Consider the following 17998-nt stretch of genomic DNA (forward strand, 5'->3'; position numbering starts at 1 on the left):
ACTACCCCGTGCAGAGCCCTAGGTTCCCTGGGAGGCTGCTGGCAGCGAAGGTGAGACGACAGATGACAGACATTGAGGACCAGGGATCCCAGACAGCAAGCGGATGTGTAATGATTCTGGGCCATATATGGGCCAGAACTAAGCCACAAGGGCCAGATCTGGCCTGTATATGGCCCAGATCCGCTTGCTATCTGGGATTACACATCTTTCACACTGAAGATCAAAAGCAAAAAACAAAACAAGTAGCTGCTTTCCACACAGGAAGTCTTGCTGTTTTTCCATAGGTAGATCAGCTGCCTGGTATAAGTCTCCTATGCCGGTATTGATCATATTAGGCACAGTAAGGCCTGGAGAGAGCAAGTCAAGATGAATGCAGTCCAAGAGCTGGGAGCAACTCACACATCAAGCTATAAGGAGAGATGCAGGGGAGTGGTCACAATCAGAAGAGGCCATGTGTGTGTACCATAAAAACCACACACACACACACACACACACACACACACACATGCACATACATGCATGCACAAACACACACACACACACACACTTCCTCCAAACTGCCAATGTGTTGCAATTCAACTGTAATTGCAAAGAGCATTCATTTGTTGTAGAGTATTGCTCCTACTGTATTTCACAAAGCTGGCTAACTGAGTAAACCTGACTTCTGCACAAGGTAAGGTAGGCCTACAGTAAAACCCGGAAAGTACATTTTTCCTTCAATCCATGTTCCAGCTTTGAAGAGTTTCCAGGTTTTAGTCATTGTAAAAGTCAGGCTTGCTCAGTTAGCAAGCCTTGTGAAATATGTGCTCTTGTAAAAGCCCCTCGAGCAGCAACACTGATATACTTTACACAAATCACTCTTTAGTCACTTTCCAATGAACACAAAAATAGAAAGGCTTCAGAAAATATTACTATTATTATTATTGTTGTTGTTGTTGTTGTTATTATTATTATTATTATTATTATTATTATTACAGATATGTTTATGCCATTGCAGGTTTTTACAACAAAAATGCTATAGTTAGAATTACAGTACAGTAGGTTAATCAATACCATCCGACTGTAAACTCATGGCACCACAAATAATTAGGCTACAGTAAAATTAGAATGCATTTGGTAAAAGATGGTGTTCGATTAGTGTTTATGTGTTTACCTGTGTGTGGGTGGATGTTGCCTTTGTTTAAGGAATGATTTTTAAAAAATTAAGGTTTTGAAGGTTTTGCCTGAAGCATTCTCTTTCAGTGTGTATAAGCAAAAAACTCCGCGGACCAGTTTCACAGACACAGATTAGTTAGCGCTATGTCTTATAAACCAGTCCTGTCACTGGGTGAATGAATGTTATTGAAACTTTCTTTTCTGTCTGTATATTCTCTCCAAGATAACCAGCGAGGTCGCCCCCGCTCCCCCCGACACCTCCCGGCCGCCCCACGTCAACATCCAGCAGCTGGTCGCCTTCTTTCCACCCTGCCCTGTGCTGGAGAACGACTTGAGTCCGTCACTCGTTCGAGGACCCACGGTTGCCCCAGAATCTGTCCGTACCGCACCGTGGCCACAAGAGGGCAGCATTGTGCCGGAGAGGAGCCGAGCTGATCCCAGTGTCGGCCAAGAAGGGCGGCCTACGGTTGTATCACTGCTCCAGAGAGGATACGGGGTGGCCATGGAGAGAGACCTCCCCCAGGCCACGCTGGAGGACTTCGTCGAGGAGGGGCGGTCCTACCGGAGCGTCGAGGAGGTTGTGCGGTATGAACGGCGGCTGTGCGTGCTCGTGCTGCAGCTCGCTACGGGCATACAACACCTGAGCCGCTACGCTGCCTGTATCTGCGTCCAGCTGAAACCAAGAGACGTCTTCCTGGTGTGGCCGAGGAGGGAGGGAGAGGGGGAGACGAAGGGAGAGGAGGTGGAGGAGGAGAGAGCGGGAGAGATAAGCGAGGCCGGTGAAAGGAGTGACCTGCAGAGGTCGGGGGTGGGAGCAGCGCACGGCAGGAGTGATGGGAATGAGGAGATGGGGGTTCAAAAAGAAGGGGTTCAGATATTGTGGAGGAAGTGGGGTACCCCTCGTGTGGTGTTAGACCACCACACTGCTCTCTCTCCAGAGGTCCCCCCTCCTCCGCCCCTCCAGGCCCAGTTTGGGGCCATCGTCCAGTACTGTCTATCCCTCCGGAGGAGCGCCCTCTCGGCCACGCAGGGCCCAGGAACATCCCCGCCAGACTCCCCGTACGGACCAGGGCTGCTCGGCCTGGCGGACTGGCTCCAGAATGAGGGCAGCGGGCTGCAGATAGCGGACGTTGTGGGGGTCCTGCAGGCCCTGCTCTGGGGGCCCCGGGTGGGGCTCTTCAGACTGAACCCAGCCGGTCCCGGGTCCTCCGTCGTGGACCGCTGGCTGGCTGTGAAGCGCGGCCTGCTGGTGCTGAAGCTGGCCGAGAAGGGGCTGGACCAGGGTCAGTCTGGCGTAGACTGGGAGGACCTCCTCTGTCTGCAGTACCTCTCTCTCACTGACCCCGGATCTGTGGTGAGGAGCACGGCTCGGCTGGGCCTCCACAACCCTGCTGACTAGGGCATCGCCTTTTAAGCACAACTTTGTATAGTTTTTGTGTGAAAATGTGTTTTTATTGTGTGAACGTTTCATGTTTTTGTCTTTTTGCCAACCAATGGACACAGAGTGCTGTATCACACATGCTTAAAATACGTGGCCAAGGGTCTTTAAAGGTACCCAACGAAACGTGAATCAAAACAATCCGTTCATTGTTTATTTTCGAAATTCCTCGATTATATGGTTCCTTGTAGTCTAATAAACATGTTGAATCACTTGAATGTCTTTCCTACCTTTCTTAAAATCTATTAGAAAACTGACAGGTAACCAGTGGTGATTGTAAGATTGGTGTGATGTGTGCCCTCCTTCTGGTCATAGTGAGGACAATTAATTACTTAATATGGGCCTTAAGATCAGAATCAAATATGACACCTAGGTTTCTGACTTGGTATTTGGTGTTCAGTGGACTGGAGATATCATTCCATATTAAATACCATGACTGTATATATTCCATTCCTACCCAGCGTCTACCTGGATGATGAACACTGACAGACCCCAGGTTATCAGACGACACCTCTAGATAGAATCTAGTTATAATTCTTCTATAAACCTCTTATTTTTGTATTCTGAAATAGCATATATCACCACCTCACTTGCGCCCACAATGATAAAACAACCTTCTCAATCTCTACAAAAGAACTTGTGACACGTTGAGAGTTGACTTAAGGTGAGCAACTTTTATTTAGCACACTTGTTACAACATGCAGAATTCCATCAAGTGAATCAAAACTAAGAAATCAAAATTCATGCACACACACAAAAAAAAAGAATCAATATCAACATGAAAATCAACGTAAGATGGCCAATGAAACTAATTACATGAATATGGAGCCGTTAAACCATAAATATTACATCCTAGAGACGATGGTGGAGGTGGATGGGAGAGGGGAGAAATCAGCACTAACAGATACAGTCTTGTGGATAATCACTACAGCAATGGGGAATCAAACCCCCGATCTGTGGAGAGTTGGTACGTTCCAGCTTCTTGAAATTTTACACTGGTGCAAATGTCATCGCAATACAGGACATCATCAAGATGATAAAAGAAGAAAGAACTACTTCACAGGAGACCTCAACCACACTGCGTTTTGGATGGTGACTTAATTCAACGGATCGGGTGGGAGTGAGGATGGGGGTGACGGGGATGGGGAGGCAAGGGACTCTATAAGCCGATGTGTGCGATGGTTGCTTTATTCGTCGTGGTCGGAGTCTCGTTCCATGCTGTAAGCCATGAAGAAAGCCTCGGGTCGGGCGGGGACGAGGGGATGACCCGGTCTCACGATCTCAAAGCCCAGGAAACTGAAGGTACGCAACAAAGACGCTGCAGAGAAACAGAGAGATGGTCAGTGGAACCGTCGTACTCTCAACCCGCGTTGTGTTCCAACAGTTCGACCCCACATTCGCGTCCCGCTTGCGCCATCCTGTTGATAGCTTTTTATTGGTGGCCTAGCTGGCTAAACAGGCAGTTTGAGGAAGTGGACACGCGTGTGTGAAGGTCAGAGGTCAGTTCAGGCCTGCTGAGGACTGGGGTCGATACTGAGGAGCGATGCAGGGACACCAGCACCTAATTCGGGGAGAAGCTCACCTCGGTCTTCTCGGTTCTTGTGGAAGCAGATGAAAACGTAATCAACCTGCAGCTTCTCCTCGGCAAACTCCAGCACCAGAGCAAAGCTGGAGAGAGAGAGAGAGAGAGAGAGAAGGACAGAGCGAGAGAGAGAGAGAGAGAGAGGACAGAGAGAGAGAGAGAGAGAGAGAGAGAGAGAAGGACAGAGAGAGAGAGAGAGAGAGAACAGGCAGAGAGGAGTCCGCCAGTTAGGCAATGAGTAAGGGACGTGAGTGGGTCAAAAAAGCGCTGAAGCAGCAGGTAAACCACAAACACAATCTCTCACACTCACTCACACACACACACACACACACACACACACACACACACACACACACACACACACACACACACACACACACACACACACACACACACACACACACACACACACACACACACACACACACACACACACACACAGTGGGGTAGGACTAACCTGTCCTTGCTGCCTTCGGGTAGAGCTCCGGGGGGAATCTCGATGTAGATGTTGCCCCCCTTCAACGCCCCCCTCCACACACACTGCTTTCCCTCCAACCGCCGCGGCTCGAACTGCAGGAAACGCACACGGCTGGCGGGGGGGGCAGGCTCCTCAAGAACCAGCAACTGGGCGTCCTGGGGGGAGAGATGGGGGGGGGGGGGGGGAGGGGAGTGAAGGAAGGGGAGAGGGGTGCACAGGGGCGAGGGAGAAGAGGAAGACGGGGAGATGTTAGGAGGCCCTTCTGTTAAAAAAAATGAATAAATAAATGAGCTGGGAAAAACTAGCGAGAGAAAGTTGTGAAAAACCGGACTCACAGAGTAGAAGAGCTTGGCTGAGAGACTGCGATCCCGCTGGTCATTCCCTCGCCCACCTGGGATCTTCAGGGGTGGGAGAGGGGCATCAGGAACACCACTGAGGCCCCGGACCCAGGTTACTGACGCTCAGGGGGGCCCGTCCAGGACTACTGGACTCACTGCAGCAGGACACACACACAGACGGCCATGGAGACATTGGATCAAACTGGCACACACACACGGGGTAAGAAGTAAGCAGAACACGACTAGTTGCCTGTCTATGGAACTACGTCGCTCTCATCAGATATACTGGCCCGGTTGGCGGTGATGAGCAACGGGCAGACGGGCCGTGGGCGTTGCTGTTTAGAAAGATACAGACTCAGGAGATCAGCTACCAGATCAGACCTTGATCCCACCGGATGTCTCAGCCAGATAAACTGGCCTGGCGCAGACCTCCTTAGGTGCCAGGGTCACACATGTACGCCTACACTAAATGGTTGCCTCCAAGTCATGGCTTGTTCAGTGGCACTCAAATTGTACTCTTTCTCTTCTTTCGCCATTTCTGCTGAGCTCCGTTTGCCTTAAAATCTCAAAGGTAAAGCCAATATCTTACATTTGAACACACAAAATGCCTCTGAAAGTTAGTCAGAGAAATATTTGTTTTAGGAATTCCAATCAAACATTGGCCAGGTTAGCTGGGCCCATTCATATCAGACTGGCAGCTGAGGTCGAAGGTCACCGGGGCAGTCTGACAAGTGGACACGATCATAACCACTGCTGGGTGATCCAGGGGAAAGCTGTGTGACGCCCAGCGAGCAGCGTACCTTGTAGGGGGGCACGGCTGTCAAACACATCAAGTTGCTACATGCTCAATGAACAGCAGCTAAGACTCACTAACCCCAAGCCTTCCTCAGGAAAGTGTCTGTGTTTCAATCTGCTGTTCTGCACTGACTAACGGAGGACGTTCAGGGATGACTCACTCAACCAGATTATTGGCTGGTCGGCACGGAGATGCTGCCGTGGTGATGATACATTCCATTTTCACTCCCCTAACCAATGAGGGGGGTCTCTTGGTCTTGCGGTGGTGGTGGGGGGGGGGGGTGATTGGAGGGGAGGGAGGAAGACAGGCAGGCAGAGAGAGAACCAGACGGGCAGGCAGAGAGAGAGAGCCAGACAGGTGACATTCCTGCCTACAGTCTTGGCAGGCCGGTCTCTCCAGTGGAAAAACACTGAGCGGAAATCTCCGCTGCCTGGAGAACAAAGCCCGGCCTATGGAGCGGGGCCGGTCAAACTCCTGTCTGGTGGGCTGGCCAAGCCTGTAATGCCTGTATTACAAAATGGACATCTCTGCATCTGCCTTCCCACAATGCAACTGATTAGTCAGCACATTTCGATGTGTTTTTCTTAAGAAAGTGCACAGATCTCCGTTTAGCATAGGCTGTGTTGAGTACTACAGTATAGATCTGTCTTATTTAGGCTGCCCCAGGATTCCTTTTATTTGTCACATGTAATGTGAAGTGTACGGTCACAGTGAGATGTTGCTGTCGGCTCCTCTTCCTCCACCAGCACACACAGAGGCAACAACAGTGCCCCCCACTCCCCCCCAGCTCATCCGCTTGGCTGGTGTCCAGAGCCATTCTGAGCAGATTCCAGTGGAGAATTAGCCTAGCTTAGCTCTGGACAAGAGGGGGTTGTTGTTTTGTTACTGCTAGCCTTAGCCTAGCTTAGTTCTGGACAAGAGGGGGTTGTTGTTTTGCTGCTGCTAGCCTTAGCCTAGCTTAGTTCTGGACGAGAGGGGGTTGTTGTTTTGCTGCTGCTAGGCTTAGCCTAACGAGAGGGGGTTGCTGTGCTACCACTGGCTGAGCTAAGAGAGAATAGCTACTTGGGGAGCTAGGGCCTATTATCACTAGGGATAGGGGGGGAGGGGGGTGGCCATTAAATTGACATTTTTGCCCTCCCCCGCCCTCCTCTTGGGAGGTAAGCCCTAATCATCCTAGCTCCTCACAGGAACAACATGCATTAGCAGCTCTGCTCCGTCTGGCTCCCACACACTGATGCTACCTTGCGTAAGCACCACTCCCGTGCTGTATGTGGAGCGGGCGTGTGAACGCCAGGATAGGGACATTGTCTGCCACCCTGCCGATCCTCCCAAGTGAGGGTCCGTGTCAGCTAGGCCCTGGGGAAAGCTAACGACCTAGGCAGGTCCACCCATGGACAGAGCCAACAACAAGCTATTTCCCACCAACAATTTTCAATCACTCAACAATGGCCTAACAGCCAAAGTCAAACATCGGCCCCTAGTCTGCCCTGGCGAGTTCAAATTCCACCTGCGCTCTGTTTCAACAACAGACTCAACAGCACTGCAGTACTTCACCATTCACAACATTCCTCGCAATCCCCATACCCACAGCACATTCATGAGGAAGAAAGGCTTAGCTAGAGACAGCTGCCCTCGTCACATGGGACGTGAGTCTCTCCTCTTGCGTAACCGCTCAGATAGCACAGTTGACTAATCTGATGTCAGGAAAATTAACTTATCAGTGTACGTGGAAAGAGATTCTAACCAGTGAGCAATTATGTGCAACCATTTTGCAACTATTTTCCTATGGGTCAGGACAGGGCAGCTAGACGTAGAGTTGAAGGCCCTGACCCCCACACACCTGACCTGACCACAGAGAATATTAATATCAGGGGCAGAGCTCGTAAAGGCATATAGATTATTAACATGGTAGAATAGAAATGATGGTCATGTCGCCTTCTGTCCACTTCTAGAGTAGCCTAGAGTATATGGTTAGATAGTCACGGTCTGCAAAACAGGTACTCCTCAGTCCAGCTGTTGTCTTCGCATGACCTACATTTCAATACTGAACTCCATGCTTGGCTATATATTTAGGCAGGGTTTAGCCTACTTATGGGAAACTGAGACGTCCGTTTAGCGAAGTGTATGACTTCAGGTCCAGAACTGAGAGGAGGAGGATAGCAGCGAGCCGTGACAAGTCAAAAGAGGTCCCCCCCCAGTAAAAGGTGTCGTCTTTCCATGACCTAGACAACTTACATTTCAAGACTGAACCCCGTGCTTAGCTAAATATTTAGGCAGCCGTGGTTAGACCTCTAACACGGCATTGGGGGAGGATAGCATTAGGCCTAAGGCCTGTAACGTTACATGTTAGTTACTAGTTAGCTAGAGAACAACGGAGCATACTCCAGAACATCCCAGAATATTCCAGAACATCCCTTTAACATGACCTAACTGCACAGTAAATACAACGCTGTTAGCGTAGGCAGATGCATTAAAACGGTGAAAATGTGTCATTTGTCAGTTTCCTTCCTTGCTTGAGCATCACACGGTATCTGATCGTGACACTGCGCAAACACAATGCGTTGTAACAGGCTGGCTGGTTATAGCTAGTGCTAGCTAACAGGCTGACTGGTTATAGCTAGTGCTAGCTAACAGGCTGACTGGTTATAGCTAGTGCTAGCTAATAGGCTGGCTGGTTATAGCTAGTGCTAGCTAACAGGCTGACTGGTTATAGCTAGTGCTAGCTAACAGGCTGACTGGTTATAGCTAGTGCTAGCTAATAGGCTGACTGGTTATAGCTAGTGCTAGCTAATAGGCTGGCTGGTTATAGCTAGTGCTAGCTAACAGGCTGGCTGGTTATAGCTAGTGCTAGCTAACAGGCTGAGTGGTTATAGCTAGTGCTAGCTAACAGGCTGGCTGGTTATAGCTAGTGCTAGCTAACGTTAATCAGATGTTAAACTGACTTGTTTGGGCTAGCTAACGTGCGCTAGCATCGCTTCTGTTTGCTTAGTTGATTATCTCTTGCAGGCATTTGTGTAACTTATCATATAATTAATAACAATAAACTGAAATGCGATGTAAGCTGTTATGTAGTTGCTAGCTAACTAGCAAGCTGGGTTAGCTATGTTCAGCTCACAGCTTGCTAGCTACTATGTAAACACGGAACAGACGTTAGCTAGCTAGCACTAGCTTGCAGCAGCAGTTCGTTAGCTAGAAGTAGCTAGCTAGCATTAGCCACTAGCTTCCACTAGCTTCCACTAGCTTCCACTAGCTAGCTAGCACTAGCTACCACCACAGGCCTCAGTATTGTGTTGCCTCAGGCCATTTCAGGGCCCTTTAAATCACGTCGACTTCCAGTGTCGAGCATTTTCTAGCTAGCTATCGAAAAAACCCTGTTTTAATTGTCCGGGACGTCAAACCAACTAAGAAAAATAAATACCACAGGGAATTCATTTCCATGTGATTTACGATGCCACGGGATCGATAGCTTTTCAGCAAATAGACGGATCCGCCACTGTGCTGAGTGAGTGATGCTAACGTTAGCTAGTTTTAGCTAAAAAAAAATTATTTTTTATCTCCAAACCAGTCTAACCTACCTTTTATTTCCCGGTGTATTACTGGTCTGTTCATTGACTGGCATTTTGATAATGTTTCTCTCTTTTTCTCTTACAAAACAGTGGCTATTGAGTATCGTCTGTAGGTTGGATTTAACCATCCGGCCACCGTCCAAGCCCTGAACGTCTCGTGCTGCTCCGCTCCAAAGTGAGCTCGCGGCCGCTCGAGCCGCTGCATGACACTCACAAAGGGGGCGGAGTCGTGACGCGCGGGACCGCGTCTGACCAATCCGCTGCTGTCAACAAACTCCGCTTTATTTTTTATTTACTTTATATTTTTTTATTGCATTGTGTCCTTATTTATTCTGTGTATGTGTTCAACTTCTTTGTATACGCCGAATATTAGAAAAATAATGACAATCTGAATCTGATTAGTTATATTTTTTATAATCTTCATTTTTTTTCTTTTTAACTTACTTTTATTTCGCCACGGGAGCCCATTGAGACGATTCATTTAGTGATATGGGTTGAGAATGGACTGTGCAATAATACATGATACATTAGCTCATTTACTAACTCTGGCACATTTACATTGGCGTGGAGACGGATATGCACTAGTCTCGTTTAAATAAACATAAATAAATAAATAAATAAATAAATAAATACATAAATAAATACATAAATACATAAATACATAAATACATACACTTTCCTTTTAATACCAATAATTTATCAATATGTCATTGGATAAGGTACGTAGGGACGTATTGCACGTACAGCCAAATATCAACAGTAGCCTCCCCCCATCAACACGGCCTCCTCAGCTGCCCCTGTCTGTCACCCCAGCCCCGGCCTCCCAGACGGTCGAGCTGAAACTAACATGACCAGCACCCGTCCATAGAACAAAGTTCAACCCAGGTAAGTTTTCCTCCGTCTCTTATCTATAGGGTCTATAATAAAGTAGACTATTCAGCAAAAAAGCTGAGAAAATATGATAGTTCACGTATTTCTTTCTCGTCTTGAAGCTGATTCAGGTGTCTATTTTAGGCAGTGTTATTATTGGTCTAGCCGCGTATGCTTTTATCAGATTGCGCCTAGCTGCATATAACCTATCCCACTGAGCAAAGACACGTCTAAAATACGTCTTTTATATGTCTTTTTCGTCTTTTTCGGACGTCCAAAGACATCCAATTAGGAGCCAGAATGAATGTTTATTTTAGATGTTCAGATATTGAACCCGTTCTGCACGTCCACAGACGTCTTAGAGGGGTCCAAGCCAGACGTGTGAATATTGAGGGGTCCAGCAGACGAACACACGGGGTTCAGGACCGACGGACGTTATTAAGACATGATCTGAACGTCTCCCTGACGTTGTGTGTTTGCTGGGATGTTGCCCAACGTTGCAGACAGACGGGCCCTCTGCTTCCAACAGTATGACAGATCTGGTCGACGTGACTATGCATTTAATGTAGTTTGCAAACAATTAACACTTCATAATCACCTCTTAGGACACCTTGCAGCCGAAGCAAGACCAAACATCAAACATCAGCAGTTCTCAGAAGTAGGGGCCCTACAGCTCTTCACTTCAATACTCATTTCATTACATTTCTGAAAACCCACGTCTTATGAACCCCCCCCTCACCCCCCAGTGTCCTATGATCGCCTCCTGTCCATTCAGAGTCTGAGCGAAGTTAAAAACCCCTGGAAAGGCATAACCATGAACCGCTGTCTGCTCCTGGCGTTGGTCGTGGTGGCCGTGAGCGCGGGAGTCAATGAAATACATGGTGAGTAATTAATTGTGGTTGATTTTTAGCTCCCAGACTCTCATTATTATCACCAGACTCTTTCTCTACGGTGTAGCCATAAAGAGAAGCGTGTAGCTCTGGAATATGCTGCCTTGTGGTTTCATGAATAAAATGCAGGTATTATTTATGTCCTGTTTCGTGAGGGACAGTCCTACTGTGACGCTGCATGATTTCCTGTGATTGTAGAAGCGGTGGAGTCCTTCGTGGAGGAGACGAGCCTGTTGATCTTTGGAGGGGACAGCGTGGAGGATGGCTCTGACACTCAGGTACATCACACCATGGGCATATCTGACCGTACTGTACTTAGTTTACACTAGGACTTAATGCTGCCTCATGTTGCTTAGCTTTACACAACTTTACGCTGGGCTAGGCCTACCTTATGCAACTCTATTGTCCTTGTGGAGACATTGGTTCAGGTTTGTAGGGAGGTAGGTAGGTAGACTGGTAGGTAAGATGGTAATAAAGGGGGTTAGTAGGTAGGTATGATGTTATGTAGGTGGGTTGGTAGGTAGGAAGGATGGTAGATAGATAGGTAGGTAGGTAGTATGGTTTGTAGGGAGGTATGTAGGTAGGTAGGATGGTAGGTAGGTAGTATGGTAGGTTGGTAGGAAGGTATGTACTGTAGGTAGGTAGGATGGTAGGTAAGTAGGAAGGTATGTAGGTAGGTAGGTTGGTAGGAAGGTATGTGTAAGTAGGTAGGTAGGTAGGATGGTTAATCCCCGGTGGGAAATTGCTCCATCTTGTCCATGTTTACAGAATTACATGGGGATAGAGATGTCTTCACTTTGCCTTCAGCACTAGATTAGTCACTTGTTTTAGAAAAGAGATGCACTTGTGAGTTCTGTCGAGTAGTAGTACACTGACTTTTCCTATGTTAAATGCAATTATTGTAAGTCCCTTTGGATAACGTCAGCTAAATGACTGTAATCTAATGTGTTGGAGAGCTGATGAGCCTGAGGTGTATTTGACGTCCTGGTGTCTGGGGGGTGTCCCCCTGTCCCCCATGTCTCTGCCCCCCAGCCGGAGAGGTCTCTGTGGGAGACGGTGGTCTACTGGACCTGGGGGGAGGAGGACGACGAGGACACGGCCAGACTGAAGAAGAAGAAGAGACTGGGAGGAACCATGAGGCTGAGGAACAAAGAGGCGGCGAAGACGGGGCTGCTGAAGGACTAGACCCGAGGAGCATGTCAACAACAACAACATGACAACAAACACGTTTACATTTGCATCAAAAGGAACAGTCAAATGTTTACCTATTAGTCTTTATTGGAATCAATTAATGAAATGGAACTGTGGTGAATCTTGGAAATAACTGGTTGACACATACTGTAGAAAAATGTTAAACATTGTATAAAATATTTTCTTTTTAGAGCAAATAAAGTCGAGTCTCTGTTTTTGAAGTCTTCTGTATCAATTCATATGGTTTTTCACGTGACAAAAACAAGGTATAACTGATTGCTCAAGAGAGAAGAGAGGTCTGCACACTCTTTCAATAGCTCCTGAAGAGATTTAATAAAGCTCAACGTTTCGGCCGGCGTGGCCTTCAGGTGCAACACCAAACATGTGAAAGGGATGGGGTTTATATACAGGGGGAAGGGGTTGATGCCAAGTGGGGTCAGAGTATAAAGTATATATTATATTTATATTATATTTGAGACTGTGTTAAGCTTAATATTAGGGTTAAGGTTAGACTTCAGATTGAGCGGGTTAAGGTTAACACGGGGTTTGATATGAGACTGTGCTGTGTGAAGCTAGCGTTAGGGTTGGGGTGAGACCTGTGTGTAAGAGTGGGGGTCTGAGTGTGGCTCTGGGAAGATCTCCCCCAGCGGTCGTCTGGTTCTGCGGACGATCAAGGTTCTCCAGGTTCCGCTGTGCTCGCCGGCAGCGAATGACGAGTGAGAACAGCCAATGTTCCCTCCTGAGAGGATTCACAGATCTTCCTCTGAAGAAATAGCAGGAATTGTATACCATGTCCAACGGCTGTAAGACATTCACGTTATTTTGACATTTCTTCATACTGTTGTGGGAATCATGGTCAGGTAAGGTGTTAGGCTCAATGTGAAGGTGAATGAAACCATCACCTACAACAGAAGTCAGCTGGGGTTGAAACATTCATTCCCCATCATTACCGTCTCAAAAGTCCATATATGGTCGGGGGCAGAAAAAGCTTAGATGTGTACAGAATGTACTATTCTGAGAAAGTATTGTGGTGAAATGCTCATGAATTAAGAATATTCCAGGGTGCAGGTGTTTAGTTACACTAGCAATAGAGAAATGATCATCTCCCTTCCCCAGACCACCCTCATACAGCTTAGCATGAACACAGACAATCAAACATAATGCTTTATAAGAAACCATTTTATTAATAATTATCATAAAAAGCAGAAAAAAAACAAACATTTAAATTCAAACTTTTGTCATTATAACATCTTAAAGATAAAAGCACCAACACCAAACAGCTAGCATGACAACGCCGGGTGTTCTGGGAAATTAGGTTTGTTGTTATTGCACCTCACACCTGCCCTGATGCCCATTACAGATCAATACACACCTGCCCTGGCATCTATGACCAATACACACTTACCCTGGCATCACTGATCAATACACACCTGCCCTGGCATCTCTGATCAATACACACCTGCCCTGATACCTATCACTGATCAATACACACCTGCCCTGGCATCACTGATCAATACACACCTGACCTGATACCTATCACTGATCAATACACACCTGCCCTGGCATCTATGACCAATACACACCTGTCCAGACACCTATCACTGATCAATACACACCTGCCCTGGCATCACTGATCAATACACACCTGCCCTGGCATCACTAATCAATACACACCTGCCCTGGCATCTATAATCAATATACATCTGCCTTGACATCACTAATCAATATACATCTGCCCTGGCATCTAATCAATATACATCTGCCCTGGCATCTAATCAATATACATCTGGCCTGGCATCTCTAATCAATATACACCTGCCCTGGCATCTATAATCAATATACACCTATCAAATCATCTCACTATCAATATGCACTTGCTCGGTTACGCAATAATATACACTTGTCCTGGCCATCACTGATCAATATACCCAGATTGTGATCCGTCTGGCCAGAGCGCTGTCCTTCAGCGGGCAGGGAGCGACCTCTCTCTAACGGAGGGGGAGGAGCAGTGGGAGGCAGAGGGGGACAGAGACGCGTGTGAGAGAGAGAGAGGGGGAGGAAGGTAGGCTGGCTGGGAGGGGCTTCCTCCTCCCAGCACAGCGTCTACAGCTCAGTCACACAGAAAGCCGGCAGGCGTTGCTTAGCTCAGCTGGGCTCTGTGTGTGAGGGAGAACGCGTGTTGGGGACATGAACATAGATGTACTGTAGTATAAGGCAACGCAGCACCAAAGTCAAATTATTATTATATATTAGGCTATAATGCATTAGAAGCGGGATCCGTCCTGAGTTGGGTGTGGTGTGTGTGTGTGTGTGTGAGTCGGGTTGGGGTGGTTCGGGGTGACCTCATTCTGACAGATCAAACCAGAGTCCCTGAGTCTTGACCTTTGGCAGGTTTCAGGGTTTGTGTCTGTGATTCAGTGTCTGTGGTTGTGTCTGTTCTGTGCCCGTCTTAACAGGCCAAGCACCAACAGAGAGACAGCGGAGCATGAGATGAGCTCTTAGACACGCGGTACCTTCGAACATCCGGCTCCAAACTGTGACTAAGACATTGATGTCCACGAACCCAACAGTTTTTCTCTCTCACACACACACGGGAAGTACAAAGGAGGGACAGCAGGAAGCCAGTTCATTCCCCCTTTCCTCCTCTCTAGTACCACAGGAGAGGAACAGTATCCACCAATAGCTGCGTTTTCCTCGTTTAAAGTGAAGGAGAGCACCATGCCACTAAATAGTATGAAAACTTCCATCTGAATTTGTTGAAGTTGTAGTAAAAGCATCCTGTATATCAACTGTAATTATATTAAACATCGAGGATTTTTTTTTTTAAACCAAGACCCTACAGTGATAATATTGATAAAGATCTCTCAGTGCTGGAAGCAGAGACTAGCTGTCGTTCTGATATGAGCTAACGAAAAAAAAGTTCCCCATACGCACAATCCTAGTTAACCATGCGCACAAACATTACCTAGCACTGCTGGACTGGGTGGAGATGCTTGGCTGACGATTTAAAAGTTCCCTTCCAGGACACGCCTGTGAATGAAACCTGCACACTTCCTAGCGCCTCCACCACCACCAGCTGTGTGCTGCAGGCTCTACTGTAACTAGAGCAGCTATAGGCTATCCCGAGCGCAGGCAGGCAGTGGGGTGGTGTATTTGGTATAAGATGGATGGATGATGGAAGGGGGGGAATGGATGCACCAATAGTAAGACTGGACCGACTCACTGCTAATTTTGCGGGGTGGAATAGAACGTTCACAGAGACTGAGGGGAGAATCAACAAGCTTACAGTACACGCATTACATGTAGATCTGGTATAAAAGCATCCATACGATAATCAGCTCCAGCCCTGCGCCACTCACGCTCAACGGGTCAGAACATCAGCACCAGTAACAGAACTCTTATAAAGCAACCTCACAATCAATCTAGGAGTCTTATCAATAACCCTTAAATCAATCTAGACACACCTCTTATGAATAACCCCGAAAATCAGTCTAGGCGTTTCTTAAGTCGCCTAATAACTTTTCAGACACACGCAGAAACGGAAAATAAGCTTCTGTACAATAACACAGGTGTGTCACACACATTTACAAATGATCTGGAAACCTGTAGCAGTGTGTGGAAGTAGAGGTTGTCGCGCCCCCCCTCCCCCTCCCCAGTGATGTGGAAACACATGAATTTACCTTTTGTCCCAACTCTGAGCTAGCTGAGAAACCAGCCGTCATTCCAAACCCAAAACAGATAATTACGTCTTAAATATAAGAAAAATAATAATGCCACAAAATGGCATTAAAACATCACCGTGCACTAAAACATCCCTGTGCACGTGCAGCACCAAGCATGGATCGTTATTGGTGTCAAGATTGTATAAATTAAGTTAGGCACAGTCCAGAGTTGAACAGATCGTAGCACCATTGTTTTTCAGACCGGCAGTCAAGTATGCACACACTATTGCATTCTACACCGTTTACACACGTTTCAGGATATAAACAAAACAGGAACAAAAAAAAAAAAAGAAAAAAGGAAAACATCATAACATTACAAATGGAGACTGACTGACAGCATAAATATAATAATCTAAATTATACACAATGACAGTCAGAGAAAACCCCCATTCCCAGCACAACATGGTCACAACATACAAGGAAATACCAAATAAAAAACAAAAAAGGTGTGAAGGTTACCCAGTAGTTTGTTGCTGTTGATTTCAGTTGCATTCCCAGTGTGTGTGTGTGTGTGTGTGTGTGAGCGTGTGTGTATGCGTAGGTTGGACCGGCTGCAGGAAGCACCACTACAGTGGTAGTGGTTGAGGATGATCACAGCAGGGGGGAGAGGTGCAGAAGATGAGATGAGATTACAGATCAAAAGCCAGGAATGAAGAGCCATTGAGATTCCTAGGACGTACATGTAAAGAGTGCAGGGAAGGAATTCTGCTGCATTACAGCACCCACTAGCTCTGTCAGTCGTGACTATTAGACCTATGAACTTCTAAAAGATGAGTAATAGTCTGTCAGTCGTGACTATTAGATCTATTAACTTCTAATAGATGAGCAATAGTCTGACAGTCGTGACTATTAGATCTATGACCTTCTAATAGATGAGCAATAGTCTGACAGTCGTGACTATTAGATCTATGAACTTCTTAAAGTTGAGTAATAGTCTGTCAGTCGTGACTGAGACTATTTAGATGAGTAACAGTTGGAGAGTAACCATGTGTGTGAGCGGTGAGAGGGTGGCTAAGGCTATAAGGCTGCTGTCTCTGGAGCTAATGCACATGGACACAAATGCCTGGGTTCAAATCCAGGTCCCAGTGACTTGCTTTCATCCTGATTGGGTAGAGCAGTGGAGATTATTCACAACTATGTTCTTAAATCATATTATCAATCTTTAAGCAGGTCAATCTGTGTTTCAAACCGGTTTTGTCTCCGTTTTAATCTAGTCTCTCCACTCCGCAGCCAATCGAACAAGTTCACAATAGAAGTTGACTTTACTCACTTTACAAAACGGCTCAAGTAAAAGTCAAGTGGAAAGTGAGGATGTGTGGCCCTAACAAGTCTGGCAGGCAGCACCCAGGATCACCCGCTAACAAGCCTAGCAGGCAACATAGTGCCTTTCCAGAGCCTGCTGTTCACATAAACATCATTGCACACAAACAAAAAGACTTCTGTGGACCAACATTGTGGTCTGTGATCCCGTCAAAACAGTTCATGAAATATTCTCGTCTTCTGAGTAGAACCTCACTGTTGTACCTGCAGCGGGGGGTCTGGTCACAGGATGTAACGCTAGAAGGATAAACACCAGCGGTGGTCATCGTTCTCCAGTGTGAAGCTGAACCCATGTCAGTCACAAGGACACGCACCCCCTAGCATCAGGCAACTTGACCTGGGGGACAAGGGTCAGGGGTGTCAATCATTCGCGGGTCATGTGACAAGGGAAAGGTCAGAGGAGAGGGGCAGGGCGGCACAGATGCATGCAGCACTGTCCTGAGCAGAGTAAGCTGGTGTGTGTGTGTGAGGGACGGCCTCACCTCTGCTAGCTGTGTACAGTTCATGTATTGTGCTTTGCTCTGTTTAATATCAGAATCAAGTCTTTTTAAAAATGTGTATATGTGTATATATATGTGTATATATATATATATATATATATGTGTATATATATATATATATGTGTATATATATGTGTGTGTATATATATATA

At 46.8% G+C, this 17998-nt stretch overlaps 3 protein-coding genes across 6 annotated transcripts in view; 1 reads left to right on the top strand and 2 right to left on the bottom strand.

The window, feature by feature from the left end:
- Positions 1-3252: 3252 nt before the first annotated feature.
- On the bottom strand, positions 3253-9519 carry oaz1a (ornithine decarboxylase antizyme 1a). The gene is given in 6 exon segments (XM_084459053.1): positions 3253-3911; positions 4176-4261; positions 4633-4808; positions 4989-5075; positions 5077-5146; positions 9363-9519. Coding segments are annotated over 6 exon segments (669 nt in total). The 5' UTR covers positions 9482-9519; the 3' UTR covers positions 3253-3780.
- A 1485-nt stretch (positions 9520-11004) lies between these two features.
- LOC311326112 (uncharacterized protein) lies at positions 11005-12357 on the top strand. Its single transcript, XM_084458956.1, has 3 exons — positions 11005-11104; positions 11312-11391; positions 12146-12357. Exons 1-3 carry the CDS (start codon positions 11038-11040, stop codon positions 12296-12298), a joined length of 300 nt encoding a protein of 99 aa, XP_084315082.1. The 5' UTR covers positions 11005-11037; the 3' UTR covers positions 12299-12357.
- A 1121-nt stretch (positions 12358-13478) lies between these two features.
- dot1l (DOT1-like histone H3K79 methyltransferase) overlaps positions 13479-17998 on the bottom strand; it is a 28078-nt gene continuing 23558 nt past the window's right edge. Inside the window, exons 27-28 of one of the 4 annotated variants that reach the window (XR_014631036.1) lie at positions 13859-17998; positions 13479-13763 (exon numbers count right to left, since the gene is read on the bottom strand). The exon at positions 13859-17998 is cut by the window's right edge and continues 614 nt beyond it. The gene's annotated coding sequence lies outside the window, so the exon portion shown is untranslated. The other 3 variants (XR_014631037.1, XR_014631038.1, XM_084458954.1) reach the window with 3 other exon arrangements.

This window comes from Borostomias antarcticus, assembly GCF_949987555.1.
Source record: "Borostomias antarcticus genome assembly, chromosome: 26".
Classification (NCBI taxonomy): domain Eukaryota; kingdom Metazoa; phylum Chordata; class Actinopteri; order Stomiiformes; family Stomiidae; genus Borostomias; species Borostomias antarcticus.

Excerpts from the sequence above, each read along its gene's own strand:
- LOC311326112 (XM_084458956.1), top strand. The coding sequence starts at position 11,038 with ATGAACCGCTGTCTGCTCCTGGCGTTGGTCGTGGTGGCCGTGAGCGCG. Across the intron at positions 11,105-11,311 it reads GGGAGTCAATGAAATACATG|AAGCGGTGGAGTCCTTCGTG; the intron begins GTGAGTAATTAA and ends CTGTGATTGTAG. Across the intron at positions 11,392-12,145 it reads AGGATGGCTCTGACACTCAG|CCGGAGAGGTCTCTGTGGGA; the intron begins GTACATCACACC and ends TCTGCCCCCCAG.